We start from the raw sequence: 15,215 nt of genomic DNA on the forward strand, positions 1-15,215 counted from the left end.
GCACCGCTCCGGTGGACCGCCTCCGCCCAGTCACAACAGGCCGCTGTTGTTGAACTGCCACCCGGCCACGGCGTCCACTTGAGGTCCCGGCTCCAGGGCCGCACAGGCCGCAAAGTTCAAATGAAAGTTTCTCCGGCGATACCGCAGCCAGAAACCTCGGAGTCACACAGTCGGGTGCCACTCTCCTTCAGAAACACGACCGCGTAGCACAGGTTGAGGATCTCGTGCAGGATATCCGTGCGGGATGCGGAGGTTCACGGAGCCGGGAGTCTACGCTGCCTTCCCGGTCGCCATCTTGGCTCCTCCCCCCAGAAGTAAAACTTAATGTAGACTCAGTATCTTTATTCTGATGAAAGGACACACATTTAAAATGTTTTTAAAAGATGACAGAAACACTGAAAAGTTAAAAGGCTTATTTACAAAACAATTTATTCATAGTACAAGCATCACACTGATGAACTTACTAAAGAAATAAAAGGAGAAAAACGTCAAAGGGTTTACTATGGTAAAACTATACACACAAATACAGGCATACATATACATGGGTTCAAAAGTCTGAAGAAACACCAGACATTTAACCACTTGTTCATTTTGGTCAATATCTTTTTATTAGGTTTCAGAGGCATAGCCTCGGTGCTCCAAGAGGGGGATAACCAGGGAAAGAAAGAGGATGATGGCATCTTAGGGAGGGGTGAAAAACAACAGGTGTTGGAGTACTTGGGGGGCTGTAAGTCGGATCTTTAAAACTTCCAAGCAGCTGCCTGTGTTCAGCATTACCGGCGATCATCGAAGGAATGTTGAATTCCGCAGAGGCTCGCAGAAACTGTTCCCGACCTCTAGGCACTTTCTGTAGCAATAGAGTTTTGGTGTGTGGAAGACCTTTGATTAGGACATTGATGTGGGATCAACAACCGGTTGACCTTTGTAGAGGAATTTGCCTCTTTCATTCCATCAGGACAGGTCTTTAGAAGCTCACATTTTGCTTAGCAACATTTGCATGGCTCTTCTGTACCTTTGACTTATATTTTTTAAAAGTTCTTCAACATTGATGTCTGATGATGGTGGTGGTTCTTGAGGCATTGAAGTGGATGGTGGAGGCTGTACAGATTCAGGGGCATATAGAATCAACCGTTTTTTTCAGCATTACCATGCCTGTAATATTTTTTTAAGTTTTGGAGAGCACTGGAGTAAAGACCTGCTTTGTCGTAAGGTTTTAAATCAGTACAGTGTAAAATGTCTTTAATCTCAGCATTCAGGCACTGTGTCTCATTTTTCCGGATATCCCAGGCGATGCGCGTAGATGTCCCCAACTGTTCCAGCTGCTGCGGTGGTACCAAGTACATCTTTTGGGCATAATCCATCACTTCCCGGTTTGGAGGCTGGTAATTAGGCGTATTGCTATGCCCAACAAAGAACCTATAAAACATCCCAACTTCTTTACCAGTTTCGTCTTAGAAATGAGGGAAGCCTTTTCATTACTGAGCATCTTTTTTTTTTTTTTTTTTTTTTAAACCCTTTATTCGTGCATATTAAAAGAACAAATACGGGCCTACAACCTTCAGGCCGGCCACGATACGGTTAAGCACTGATACAAACATTACGGCCCCTGTGCTTCAACGGTCAAGGTTAGCAACGATTTATGAAACATACACTGGAGAGATCCTTGACCCCAGGGAAAGGAGAAGTGAAGGTTAATTTTAAAGTTTTCAAAATAAGTTTATCAGGGAAATAGTCAGTAAAGAATAAGAACCAAGGAGATTCGAGTCCGCACGATATCTTCACCACACGGGAGAGCAGCAGCATCATTAAAACAGCAATGGAAGTAAAATCGCAGGCAGTGAGGCAATGCAGTTATATAACAGGATAGTCACATGAGCAATTACGCACCCCTCCAGTGCCGCCCCCACTCAGTCAACCCCCCACCCGGACCCAGAATCGAAACAAGTATAACGCAGAAACATAAAGAGAAAAAAGGCCCATAGAACTTAATTAGAAACAGTAAGTTACCCCCCCACCCTACACCAATGCGGAGGCTACGGCCTTCCCCCCCCCAGCATAGTGCCTGTCGCCCAATAAACCCGAAATATAGACAAGAAAGAGAGTAAGAAATAAAGTAAAGAAAGATAAGAAAACAATACACCTATGTTAAAGGGGGTGAGAAAAGAATAGAACTATTCTAATCTAAACTCCCAGAAAGAAGAAAGTGGGGAGGAGCCTACGTATCATCAGAGCGCCCTAAACCATCGGCCATCTTTGGCTTCCACACACTGAGAACCCACTACCCCAAAATCGGTCGTGTAAAAATGAATTGTCACAACAATTTAGATGAAGGAAGACAAATCGCGACGAATGCGCACAAAGTACACATACAGTTCCAGTCCCAGTCCAGCCCCTCCGTGAAACCATGGCGATATTAATCAGTCTAGCCCTGGCCCGATCGCGGGCTTGGGATTAAGCCAGCCCCTACATGAAGGCCCCGCACCCCGTGCAGACAAAGACAATATGGCCGTATGGGAGAAGATGGTGAAGTAGAATCCCAAAATGGCCGCTGACCATCTGTAGAGGTCCCTTTGTGCACCACATAAAGTCCAGACATGGCATGTAGAGTACAGGAGTTCCACAGAAAGGAAGCAGTAGGCCACCGTGAACGATTCCTCGAGGATGTTAGGTGTTGCTCAGCTGGATACTCTTGCAGACGCGGTGAGGCAGGCAACAATGAAGCAGGCAGCAATGAACGGGGAAACAAAGTATCCGCTGTTGAGCTGGAGAGCAATTGAGCCTGGGTGCCGGGAAAGCCAGATGCAGGCACCAGTGTAGCACGATCACACACAGCCGTTGTGTCCCCGCAAGAGGACAAAAGCACTGGCAGACCCACGCCGTGTTGATGACAGACGGAGCGCTCACGGCCCGCAGCCGACAACAGGGAGTCAAACTGCTCACTCAGCGCCTGAAAGCGAGCAAACATTTGTAGACGAAAGTCCCGCAGGACGGCCAGTACGGAGCCGCATGTCAGCGGAAGCTGCACCCCCACATCGGCAGCAATCCGGGACGGCACCGTGGAGCTGGTGTCTGGTGGAGGGAGGGCGATGCGGGCAGCGGGCAAGACCGGAGTATCACCCCCCAGCCGCGAGCAGGCAAACAACGCCATGTTTTACCGCCGGACGGTACAATGGCCAGGGGGGGGGTCGTAGCAAGGAGTCAGTTCCCCTCAGGTCTGCGCCGCAACTGGGAAAGCCAACAGTCGCCTCCCTTCCCTCGGGTTCTCTTTGCAGCCGACTAGGCAATAGAAGAAGGGGGTCGGCAGCCTCCCACAGCGCGGTCCACAGATCGGGGCAGGAGACCCGCCTCACCGGGGCTTACCCTACAGCCCCAGCCCTTCAGGCGCAGGGTGCAGGAGATGTCTGGCCGTCCCTCCCCAGGCTCATCTGGCGACAGTCCGTGGTGTTAGGTGAGGTCGGGACCGCGGGGCTCGGATTTGCGCTAGCGGGTCCGGGGACTGCGGAGCTTCCAGGGGGCCGGCAAAGGCCACAATGGAGCAGGGGTCCAGGGCGGAGAACAAAAGCACCAAAAAACTCCGGCATCCGGGCGGGCTGAGACTTCGGGGAAGTGGCGGCGTGGACAGCGCGTCGTCGTACACGTTTCACCTCGAGAATCGGCAAGGATAGGAATCAGGATAATAGTCCGGGGCCAAGGGCCGACGGAGCCGGGCGCTCAAGCGTCTGCTCCGGTCGTCATCTTGGCTCCTCCCCATTACTGAGCATCTTGATAAGGTGGCGCTTCTTCAAAACACGGAACAGGTGCTCCGATATAGGGACATTACTATTAAGGGGGGGTAGGGCAATTTATGAAATGCCAGTCACTAAATCATCCAAAGCCACACAGGATGGCTTTTCTTTGCTGGGGCTAGCTGTGACTAGTTGAGACTCTTTAAAGATTCTTTTTATAGGCTTTGCGCTTGGTTTTAATTGTGTAAGCGATGGGGAGATCGGGTAAGAAAATAACAGCACGCAGTTTGTAGTCTTCTATGGTATTGGGTTTTAAGTCTACCAGCAAGTAACCGTGGGGCTTCTCGGTAGCGTTGTTAAAGGCTTCCAAGAAAAACTGGGTGTTTCCGGGGTACATCTGTTTAGCTATAATGGATATCTGTTGTTTATTCCAGAGGGGGGGGGGTAAATAAAACTAGGTATGAGGCGTAAAAAGCTGTAGAATGGCTGCTCTTACCCTTGAAAAACAATTCTGTAGGATGTAACCTATGCTTAGATTGCGATGTTGTGAATATTTAGTAAAAGCTTTCTCTATCTCGGGGTGTTCCCCACCCTTGCCCATTAGGTCATCTACAATCACCATGTTTACGAGGCCTGTAGATAACAATGCATTGTCGTTAAGATTATTCAGTATGCTTTTATAAATTTGATATGTGGGATCCTTAGGGATGGTTCTGTATAAAGATCTTGCCAGCAAGAATAAAGCCAAGCTATATTGTTAGGGGTTTGGGATAACACTGGGAGTATTTTCTAATAGTTTCTTTATAAAATAGTTCTTACTGCAATTTGAAGGACCTGCTAGAACACAGGAGAACAGGTGCTGCAGACTGGTGTCCACAGTTGCTAGACTCTAATGCGCCTTCAATAACCATATGGTAGGGTTTGTAGTCTTCAGTCAGGACCCTTTTTATCAAACATTATGCATGAAGTTTTATGCAATGGCTGGGTTGTATTTTCCCACAGTTTTTTGGACCAGACTATGTTAGGTTGGTTTACAATGATTGTTTTACCATTTTCATGGTCGCTCAAGGTAAAGTATTCGTTCACCAGATCCTTTAGACTGTCAAAATTGATTTTTACACTGTTGTCTCCATTTAAAGTGATGCCTTTGATTTTCAAAAATGCTTCTGTTTCTGCTCTGTAAAAGTTTAGAGAGGTTTTCAAAAAATTCCAGAGGGTCAAACACATCGAGGGGCCGTTCATCTGGTAAACAAAGGGTTGTCAATACCCTGCCAGTCGAAGCAGAGCTACAAGAAGTAATTCGGCCCGCGTTGTGTAACAACCACTCTACGAGCATTTGTACTGCCTGGTGAACAGCTAAAAGTCAATGATCAGATGAGTTTACACGTTCTAAGTAAACAAACCTGAATTCTTCTTAATACTCTATAGCGTAAAATCTCTCTACTTTTGCCAGTACCTTCTGACCCTGTCGAAAAACATCATCTCTAAATCCTCAGATTGGGAGGGTTGTGTTGGATGTTGAGCTCTCTGGCAACTCATTTTGAGGGAGCTGACTCTGATTCTGAGGCAGTTTATCATTAAGCTTCCATGTAGCACAAATTCTGGCTTTCTTTAATTTACGTATTAAAGGCCCATGCTGCTTGGCGCTATTAGCTCACTTTTGTTTCTTACCTGCCCACCCATTTTAGGCCGTCCCCGCCTGTTTGAATGATCTCTGGAGTATTTGCTGAAGATGCCCTCCTTTATTCCCAGCTACAGCCTTTACTTCGAGACTGTCTTTCTATTCGGTGTATCCGTGTCTCTAACATTTGCCCTGTGAAAGCTTGAAATGCTTGAAGCGCGTGCGGTCCTCTCCTAAATTTGTGTTTGGGGGTCTGATCTGTGCCATTTTAGGATGAGCTGTTGTGTCATTTAGCTTTTTTCGGCACTGTCTGTGGGGTTCTAACTTCTTTTTGGCCATTCAAACTCGTTAGAACTGTTGCGCTTTAGTAAGGATGTCTTGTACCTTCTTTATATATTTAGAACTTTGGACTGAGTTATTTTTGAAGCTGGAACCCATGCTCTTTAGGGAGTCCCGCAGACCTCGTCCAGATGAAATAACCTCAACATCTGCAACAGCTGATTCGCAAGATTGTAACACTTCTACACCTTTGTACCCTCTGGATTATCTCCCTCTGTTCATCCCTCAAGGGTTAGTTCTCAGTTTCTGTATTCGACAGTTCTATGGCCTTAGAGTTCAGATTGGATTTTAGTTTTCTGACGACCTAGAGCATGTCTTGCACATCTGACCCTAGTACAGATTTTTTGGATAACACTCCATATTCCAGGGCATTATCTAACCACAGTACGGGTGGGGCATACATTACCTTAATCACCCGAGCACTGCTCTCAGGCTAACCCCACTAACACTGCTCTGAAGGTCTGGAATTGGGGGATCAAAATAGTGGTTCCCAATCCGAACTGCCAGCATAGTATTTGCCAGCTGCTCCTGAGGATGCCTCGCCACTAAACTCTGCTTCAAAGCTCAGATTATGATATCTACTCTATCCTGTACTGCCGTCGGGGTACATTGAGGTGGGTGATGGAGGTTTTACACTTGACGCTGGGTTGGTGGGATCGTACGCGCCCTGGAGGTGTAACCAGTGACATGGGATATGGTGAATTTAAATGTTGGTCATAATAGCTCTGCGCAGTATAGGTGTAGGAAGCGCTGGGGCTGGGAACAGGTGGCTGCTGTCCCTCGGGTTCTACATTAGAAGTAACACTGTGAGCTGCTGCGGCGCTGGCTTGTGTTTCAGAACTTGATGGCACCCCTGTCAGGCCCTTGAGAAACACTGTACCTACATATGATGTGTCTGTTTGGGAATGATCGTTTTCAAGGCCTTCATCAACTAAGGTTCATGATTTTGTTTATGAAGTTGTGGCGCACAGGTTAGATTCATGATAAGCCTTATACATGCAGTGTACGGGTCCTGGTCTGAATGATAATTTTCAAGCCCTCCATCAAATAGGGTATGTGTGATTTTTATAGGTGTGTTCACCTATGGATGATCGTTTTTGAGCCCTTCGTCCCAAAGGCTATGTGAGATATTTGTAGTCGGTTTTGGGGATCCTCTGGGGAGCACATCGACATTCACCCTCTCAGACTGTGAACATTTAGTTGCATGAAGATTATGGTAGCGTGGCTGCGCAATAACTGTGTTTTTTAAGTCTAGATCTAAGAGACGGTTTTTAGGTCCGGGACCGCATGTTTCTTCTTATTCTTTAAGGAAAGGTGACTCAATTTTGGTTTGTTTAGCATGCAATCTACTTCCTGGTTTTTACTTGACCCTGGCTGTTGTGTGTCTGCGGCTGGTTTGCTGTACAGGTTGTGGATTTTGCTGGTAGAGCAGTGTAGGGGTTAGAGTAAAAGTGTCTCTAAGGCCTGCATTTGCAGAGTCCACACATGGTTTGTTATGACGCACTGGGCATCTCTCACTGGTTGCTGGAGTAGGGTCATTTTTACGGATCTATGTGATGTCCTTTAGCGCCATTGACATACGCTAAACCTTTTGTGGTACTCCAGCGCGGGTCTTTTGTATTGGATCCACAATAGATACAAAAAGAATACACATTAGTAAAATACAATTTTAAAAATGATAGCCTGAACGGCTCTTTCCGACCTTATGATTGTAACCACCTGTCTAAATATTGCTTTACATGATTTATAGCCCTTACTAGATGCTGGAGGAACATGATGCTTGAGACAAAAATACATTACAGTTCTTTTAGTGCTTCATTTTGGAAAACACACCTGCTTTGTCCCTTTGTGGAACACCTTTCTTTATAGCTGGTCCGAAGATCTTTTTTACTTTGAATGAGTTTGCGACCCTTCCAGGACTCTTTGAGGCTCTGGCCACCACTTTTACTCAGGGTTTACCTTTGCTGAGGTTTGGTATAATTGTGTGCTTGTAGTGGAACTGTGAAGAAAAAGAATCAGTGTCATATTTCCAATCTAATACACTGATTTAGCACACTCTCTGAGGGCACAATGGAATTTTGTGGGGTTTTGAACTGGATGGGCTAATCATTACACATCCTTTAATCAACAAGGCAATCCCTTTATTCACCTTTGATAGCAGGATTATGCTGGGTGCTGTCTGAAGCATCTTCGGACTCTAAGATTTGTTTTAGCTCTTCAATAGCTAGCTGCACTCCGACTCATAACATGTAAAAACATGCATACAAGAATCCATTTTTTTTTTAAAGTCTGCGCTGTACTGATTGTGGGTTTTGCTGGTTAAGCAGTGTAGGGGTTAGAGTAACAAGTATCTCCAAGGCCTGCGTTTGCAGAGTCCACGTATGGTTTGTTATGATGCATGGGGCATCTCTCACCAGTTGCTGGCATAGAGTAATTTTTACAGATATGTGTGATGTCCTATAGCAATGTTGACATACGCTAAACCTTTTGTGGTACTCTGGGGCCAGTCTTTTGTGTTGTTCTACAATAGACACAAAAAAATACATGTTAGTAAAAAAAAAAAACGGAAGCCTGAACGGCTCTTTACAACCTTATGATTGTAACCACCTTTCGAACTGTTGTTTTACATTTTTTTTAGCCATACTAGATGCTGGGGGAACACGATGCTTGAGACAAAAATACATTAGGGTTATTTTTGTGCTATATTTGGAAAACACACCTGCCCTTGCCCCTTTGTGGAACACATTTCTTTGTAGCCTGTCCGTCTATAGGCCCGAAGACTTTTTTTCCTTTGAATAAGGTTGCAACCCTTCCAGGGCTCGTTGAGGCTCCGGCCACCAATTTTGCTCGGGGGAGTCTACCATTTGCTGAGGTTTAGCATAATTGTGTGCTTGCAGTGTTTTAGCTCTTCAATAGCTAGCTGCAGTTCCGCCTCATAACCTGTAAAAACACGCATATGAGAATGCATGGGTGGTACATGGGCGTTCCCATGCAACCACCCATGACTTTTTATGCAAAATCCTATCTACAAACAATTGTAGACAGGTTTTAGCGGCAAAACATAATACCATCTAAAAGGAGGTATTAAGAGGAGAAATGTTTTCATCTCTCCTTTCTTTTCCTGCTTTGCATGCGTGTTGCACTGTGAAGCACACATACAAAGGGGGAACATTTTTTGAACTTGTCTAGGCATAGTATTTTGTATAGAAAGACTACTCTTCCTGTACAAAACCTATGCTGGACCTAGGCCAGCACCGTAGCTCTATGGTGCTAAGGTGTGTGCCTGGTGCATGACACTAGATGAGAGAGGAGGAGAGAGTCATATCTCATTAGATATGGCGCTCCCCTGTTCCCTCCTTGTCACACAACGCAGTGCGGCATTTTTTGCTGCTGCGCTGCATAGTGTGACTTCTTTGAAAACCTACCCCCTAAATATCTGTACCTTTCAAAATTTCAACCGTTTCCTCATGGCTCCGTGTTAATTCTGGGAGATCCTGTGTGCAAAGCAGACAGCTCTACCAAACATCGCATGTCGTAGTTGATTGAGTCATTAAACATTTTTTTAGACATGTTTTGTTCACAATATAATAAAATAATTTACATTTGTTGGAAGAGGCATCCTTAACAAGTTGCATGGCCAGCAGGGTTAATTTAAGCATAGGCTATGAAGCGGGGCTAAACAGTTCTGGTGTCTAAGCCCTGGGGGATGCGCTACATCTTTAACCCTCTTACATAATTGCACCAAAGCTCATTCAAAATAATCACATCACGATTTAGCAAAGCGTGAAAATACACATTTTGCCTCAGACAGTTTGTGCTATTGCACAGACCATTTAACAGTTACAAGTAAATATTCAAGAGACATAGGGGCATATTTATGAGCCCCTTGCGCCACTTTTGCGTCACTTTTCCCATGTTAAAAGTGACGCAAAAGTGGCGCAAGGGGCTCATAAATCTGCCCCAGAGTCTTCTGCGCAAAAAATGGAACAAACACAAATTTTTCATTTTTTTAAAAAAATCCTTACAGTTGCCCGTGTTGGGGATGGTGTATACATGGCTCTGTTTCTAAACAAGATTCTCTCCAATGCTTGGAACTAGTTCAAATCTGACTATATAACCTGTTCCCCCCTCCCTCACTGCCATGCCCTCTGTAGCACTGAATCCTTTCTCCCCACTATAGCCCCCTCTGCCCAGCCTGTCGCTCATGGCTTTGAAAACACGTTCCAAAGGCTGCTTCCGATGTTTACCTCCTAGCAAACCCTTATTTCTTCTCGTTTTTTTTGCAGCACATATAGAGAGGGGAAATAGCCTACCAGGATGGTTTTTGTGCTGGAAGGTACCCAATACTGCAGTAAAACTATCTTGTTGACAACACAGGCACCCTTGCACCATGGTGCAAGGGTGCCTGCATTGGCACTAGGCTGCCAAAATGGCAGACGTGCTGGGGAACAAGACATGAATGTACTGTATTGGATAAATGTAGTGCATTTCTGCCCTTTCACTTTGACATGGGGCAATGCAGCAAGGTGCCTTGCTGCGCTGTCCTATGCAAAACCCATCGATGAGACCCTATGTTTTTATATTAGAGCATAGGTAGGAAGTACTTGAGATTTAATTGTTAACTTGTGATATTTATTCTTGTACAGAAAAAACATGATGGGTGGTGTGTAACCCCAGACATTTGTACTGATTCGGCATGCTCAACTCTCCATTGCTTTTTGTCCAATGTGCTACGCCAGACAAAAAGCAGCCGCATGCAAGCCAATAGTCCAATAATAACAGTCCAACTTGGTCAAGATCCCTATCTGATGGGAAAAAAATCAATTCCAGAACAGTTTTGGTCTTATTTACCCATATCAGAGGTTCTAGTTGGGCACAGCGAGGTTGAGATTTGCCCAGAATATATACCACATCCCTCACCCTTTTTGCTGTTCTGGTTTCTCCCACAGTCATGGTGCACATTTATGCATTATTTCCCTTTATCCCACATGCATTCACAAAACTTCAGTTGGTTTGCTTGGATGATTCAAAACATTCACAGATGCAATATTTTTTTGTATACTATATTCTCTTCACAGGGTACAGAAAACAACAAAAGCTGCAGTCCCCAGTATCGCAAATGCGGAAGAGTTTGTTAGACTCTTTGAGGCCTGGCTCTACGCTGAAGATGTAGAGACCGGAACACGTCATGCGGTCATTGATCATATAAAAAGACTGCAGGTATGTGACCTTCTGCAGCCTTTATACCTGGTCGATCCTTTCCTTCCTTTGTCTGCCAGCACCCGAGGATCTCAAATTACCCAAAAGACGTTCAAATCATCTGGATAGGCTCCAACTCTTACTTTTGTATTTGTTTTATTATGTATTTTTTTCAATTATTTTCCACATAAAAAAACTAAGGGCCTGATTACAATGGCGGGTGGATCGCCACCGCGATACGCCCGCCATCGTAACTGAATTTTCTCCCACCATATTACAATGGCTGGTGGTATTGCGGCGGTCACAAAGGGCGTCCACCGCTTTTTCGCCGGTTGGCAATCATTCCGATTGCCCGCTGGGTGGACTCGGCCACTAATATAGTGGTGGTGCCTACCAGGCATCGCCATCCATATTATGATGTGTGTGGAAACTGGCCTTACCATGGCGGCGATGCCGCCTTGGAAAGGCTGGCGGGGATGTGCTTTGGGGGCCCTTTGCAGGCCCCCGGGTGGGTGGGGGGTGCACTTAGGGGGTACCCATGGTACTCCCCTCCATTTCCATGCACAAGGTGGCAGGCACCACGTGGTACCTGCCACCTTGTGCATGGAAATGCACACCATGACACTTTGGCATTGTGGCGGGTCCTGCTGTGAGCAAGGGGGGTGCTGCTGTGAGCAGCACCTGCCGCAATGTCAAACATGCGTAATGAGACCGCCAGGGTGGCGGTCGCATCCTAATTAGAAGTGCGAGACCACCGCAGGTCTGGAGGTCTGTGCCAACACCACAAGGATGGCGGGCGGACTCAGGTCCGCCCGCCATCCTAATAGGCCTCCAGGTTAAAAGAAGGTCTAAGCACTAAAAGTTGCCTGAAAATATGTTTTGCTAAACCCTATTATTTTGGAGCAATTGTCCTCTCCTGGGAATACTGGGATGAAAGATACTTCACTGTGTCTTCTGCTATCAGACTTGCAGCATCCTCAGCTGTGCCACAGTCATCTCTGTCTCCGACTTTGCACTTCAATTTTCTGTTTTCGTTTGTTTCTCTCAATTTTCTGGTTTTTATTTTTTCCTTTGCAGGCAACACTCTACCTGTTGGGGCGGAGGTATGAGCTCCCATGCAAAGCCTCGGGCACACCTGGGCAAAGGAATTTAGCTGCATGCTTGCTTCTTTCTGGCATTACCCTTCCTGTAAATTTAAGCCTCACCAGTAGTTTAAGGAGATCTTCCTTAATCCTAGGCATCATTTCAATGGCATAGGAGAATTTGCAAACTTTCCAAATTTTTTGTTACATGAAATTTACAAAATGTTTTGAAATTTCTCATTACACAATTTTGAACAATGTTTGACCGCAGGAGACTGGTTTTCACAGAAAATGTCTTGCTGAGAGACATTTTTGGCTTAACCAGCCTACTGCTGGTATCTCACTAAATTGTTCTTTTACACGAGGCGCATGCGCCCATAAACAAAATCGCTAGCAAAACACATTTCACCCTGACACATTTATTTCATGAATTGTTCATGGAATTTCATAAAATGTTGCAAAAACAGTTGCACATTTCCTAAATTCTTAGTTTTGGGTACCCAGCTCTCATATTGATAGTTTTTACAAGTTCCTCTATGTGTTTACCTTCAACTTCGATTTGTATATAAATAATGCTGTCAGAGTAGGCTGTAATGCAGAAGGATTACAGAAAACTCCTAGTGCTCATATTTTTCACTGAAGAGGAGATCTCAGATTTAGAATTTTTAGAACAGAAAAAAGGGGCCTCATTTACAAGACAATGATGCAGCAGGGCACCGCCAGCCATTTTGCTGCGCCCATCTGCATCAGTTTCAAAGCACATGGATGCATCTGATTAAACACAATACGCATTTGTGTGCTTTCCCCTGCACTGGCACACAATTGGCTGCCATGCGCCAGTGCGGGCAACTCTCCGTCATTTTGCAAGGGTGCCTGCATTGCGAGGATGATTGTATTAGTGCAGGATGGGACACATTCCTGCCCAAAAGCAATCATTGATGGAATGTTCCTCTTTCTATGCGTGTTGCAGAATGTAGCATGCATAGAAAGAGGAAAAAACGAGGAGAAATAAAAGTATTTCTCCTTGTTGCGCCACTCCTACTCCACCCCTGGGGAGGAGTGGGATTGTGACGCATTCCCAGCTTCAGAATACCTTGTAAATCTGGGAATGTGTGAGGTTCCATGGATGTTGGGTGGGAACATTCACAGCAACACCCATGGAATGCCCCTTTCAGGCAGAGTAATGTGTGAAAGGGGCCCATGTTTACAAGGCCATGAAAAGTCACTCAGTGTGACTTTACTTGGCCTTGTAAATATGGGCAAGCACATTGCGCCGCCGTTGCATGAAAAAAAGTGATGCACAGCGGCGCAAAGGGCTTGTAAATGAGGCCCATGGTTATTGGAAACACTCAATTAAATACTGGACTATACTGTTTGTAGGAAAAAGAAGAGAAAAATGCTAAATGATATTGATCTCAATGTGGGATTTAATTTAAAATATATTTTGGTGCTCTAAGAAGCATATGCATTTTTTAGGAATGAGAGATTTTTGAAGCATCTGTCTGCAAAGTTCAGCTAACCAAGGGCACTGATTGAAATTAGAATGTCATATTTTGTTTGCCTATGATATCATATCATACTTTGTTTTGTTTGCTAATTAATGGAAGAGCATATTTCAAATGAGCAGTTTCATATTATTAGCTAAATACATTCTCATGCTTAGAGATCAGTTAACTGATAACAAAAAAATCAGACTGAAATCAATAATTGAGAGGAATTATATTACTTCTGAGAATTATGGACAATAATTCACAAGTATGACATATTCCCCATGAAATATGGGTTTTGATAAAAGTAGCCAAAAATGTAATGTATCACCATAACATTTAGGTGATTCGTATTCAAGCAACATTGTTTTGCCTAAATGTGTATGTTACCAGGAATAGAAGTATTTGTATATGGCCAGATTTATCAAAGGATTTGTGTCGCCCTTGTGCCAGGGAATGCAGGGCAATGCAAAACTTGGAGTGAGATTTGCCAAAGCACGCACAGTCACCTTGAGTGGCCCTGTGTGCCTTGATAAATCTGGAGTATCGCAGGCAGCACAAGTCGCTGCCATGCATTACTCTGCCCCAGAGAGGCGTTTCATGGGTGGAGCGTGGGTGTTCCTATGCATCCACCCATAGATGTTGAAGCATTCTCAGATTTACCATGAGTGGTGGGCCTGGGAAAGCATCAAAATGCTACACCTTCCCAGAGGAGGCATAACAAGAAGAAATATCTTTATTTCTCCGCATAGTTTCCTCTTTGTATGTGTGCTGCACAAGTAGAAAGAGGAAAAAGCCTCAAAGGATTGTTTTTGTGCAGAAAGATATTCGTTCCCGCACACAATCCATCCTGGCTACAACGCAGGGACTCTTGCACCATGGTCCACGGGTGCCTGCATTGATGCTAGGCAGCCTAAAGTGCACCAGCGCAAGGCGAGGCAGGAATGTGTCACACCTTGAGAGATATAGCGCATTCTTGCCCTCTTCTTTTGATGGAGCGTAGCAAGGTGTCTTGCTGCGTTGCGTGAAAAAATCATAAATATGGCCTATAGTTAATATACAAAGTAGAGCAATTCACAGTGGCCATGACTAGAATATTTGAAATGCAGGCGCTGCAAGGCACTGGAATTTGCCAACTTAATACATCTATCATCTTATTGTGGGAGCATCGCCATGGTGTTTTATACATCAAATTTCGGATTAACTTTTTTTGGTCCTGTTTTGCAGAATGCAGGTAAAGAAGTGCAGCGGATTAACCTCGTTATAGCGTCCTTTCAGATGAAGCGGCGCTTGTGGATGGAGAGCTACGACCCACTGCTGAATAAAGAAGCAGTTCGAGTGCAAACTCTTACAGACAAATTTGAATATGTTAAAACCTACGTAGAGATGAGGTGAGTAAACAGTGACACATTGGCGGAGTGGGAGGTGCATGCAATGATGTCTACTTGCCGAGCTTGACTGGCCCAACAGATTACAGGAGGATGACCTTCAGCATGCTGTTGGCCGGCGGCCTGTTTTCTGGGATGGTTGGGCTGAAGGAGTCTCAGTGGCCCAGGCCGAGGTGGTTGCAAATAATTTTAATTTAGGCACAAACATGATTTGCTGCTTCATTGCATTCATAACCTTAGTATTGTACTGTATTATGTGTTTCTCTTCGAGCAACATTTAAAACATATGGCTTTTTGCTAATCTGTTTAGTAAATAGAGCTGCTCCAAAGTTGGACTCTCCTGCCTTACTCCTTCGGTTGGTTCATTATGGTCA

The 15,215-nt window shown here is 45.0% G+C and overlaps 1 protein-coding gene across 1 annotated transcript in view; it reads left to right on the plus strand.

The window, feature by feature from the left end:
* Window positions 1-15,215, plus strand: part of LOC146856937 (uncharacterized) — a 285,286-nt gene that overhangs the window by 81,318 nt on the left and 188,753 nt on the right. The window contains exons 4-5 of the mRNA XM_085647397.1: window positions 10,764-10,905; window positions 14,681-14,844. Of these exons, the coding sequence (XP_085503523.1) occupies window positions 10,764-10,905; window positions 14,681-14,844 (306 nt within the window). The remainder of the gene's footprint in view (window positions 1-10,763; window positions 10,906-14,680; window positions 14,845-15,215) is intronic.

This window comes from Triturus cristatus, chromosome 3_2 (assembly GCF_964204655.1).
Source record: "Triturus cristatus chromosome 3_2, aTriCri1.1, whole genome shotgun sequence".
NCBI lineage: Eukaryota > Metazoa > Chordata > Amphibia > Caudata > Salamandridae > Triturus > Triturus cristatus.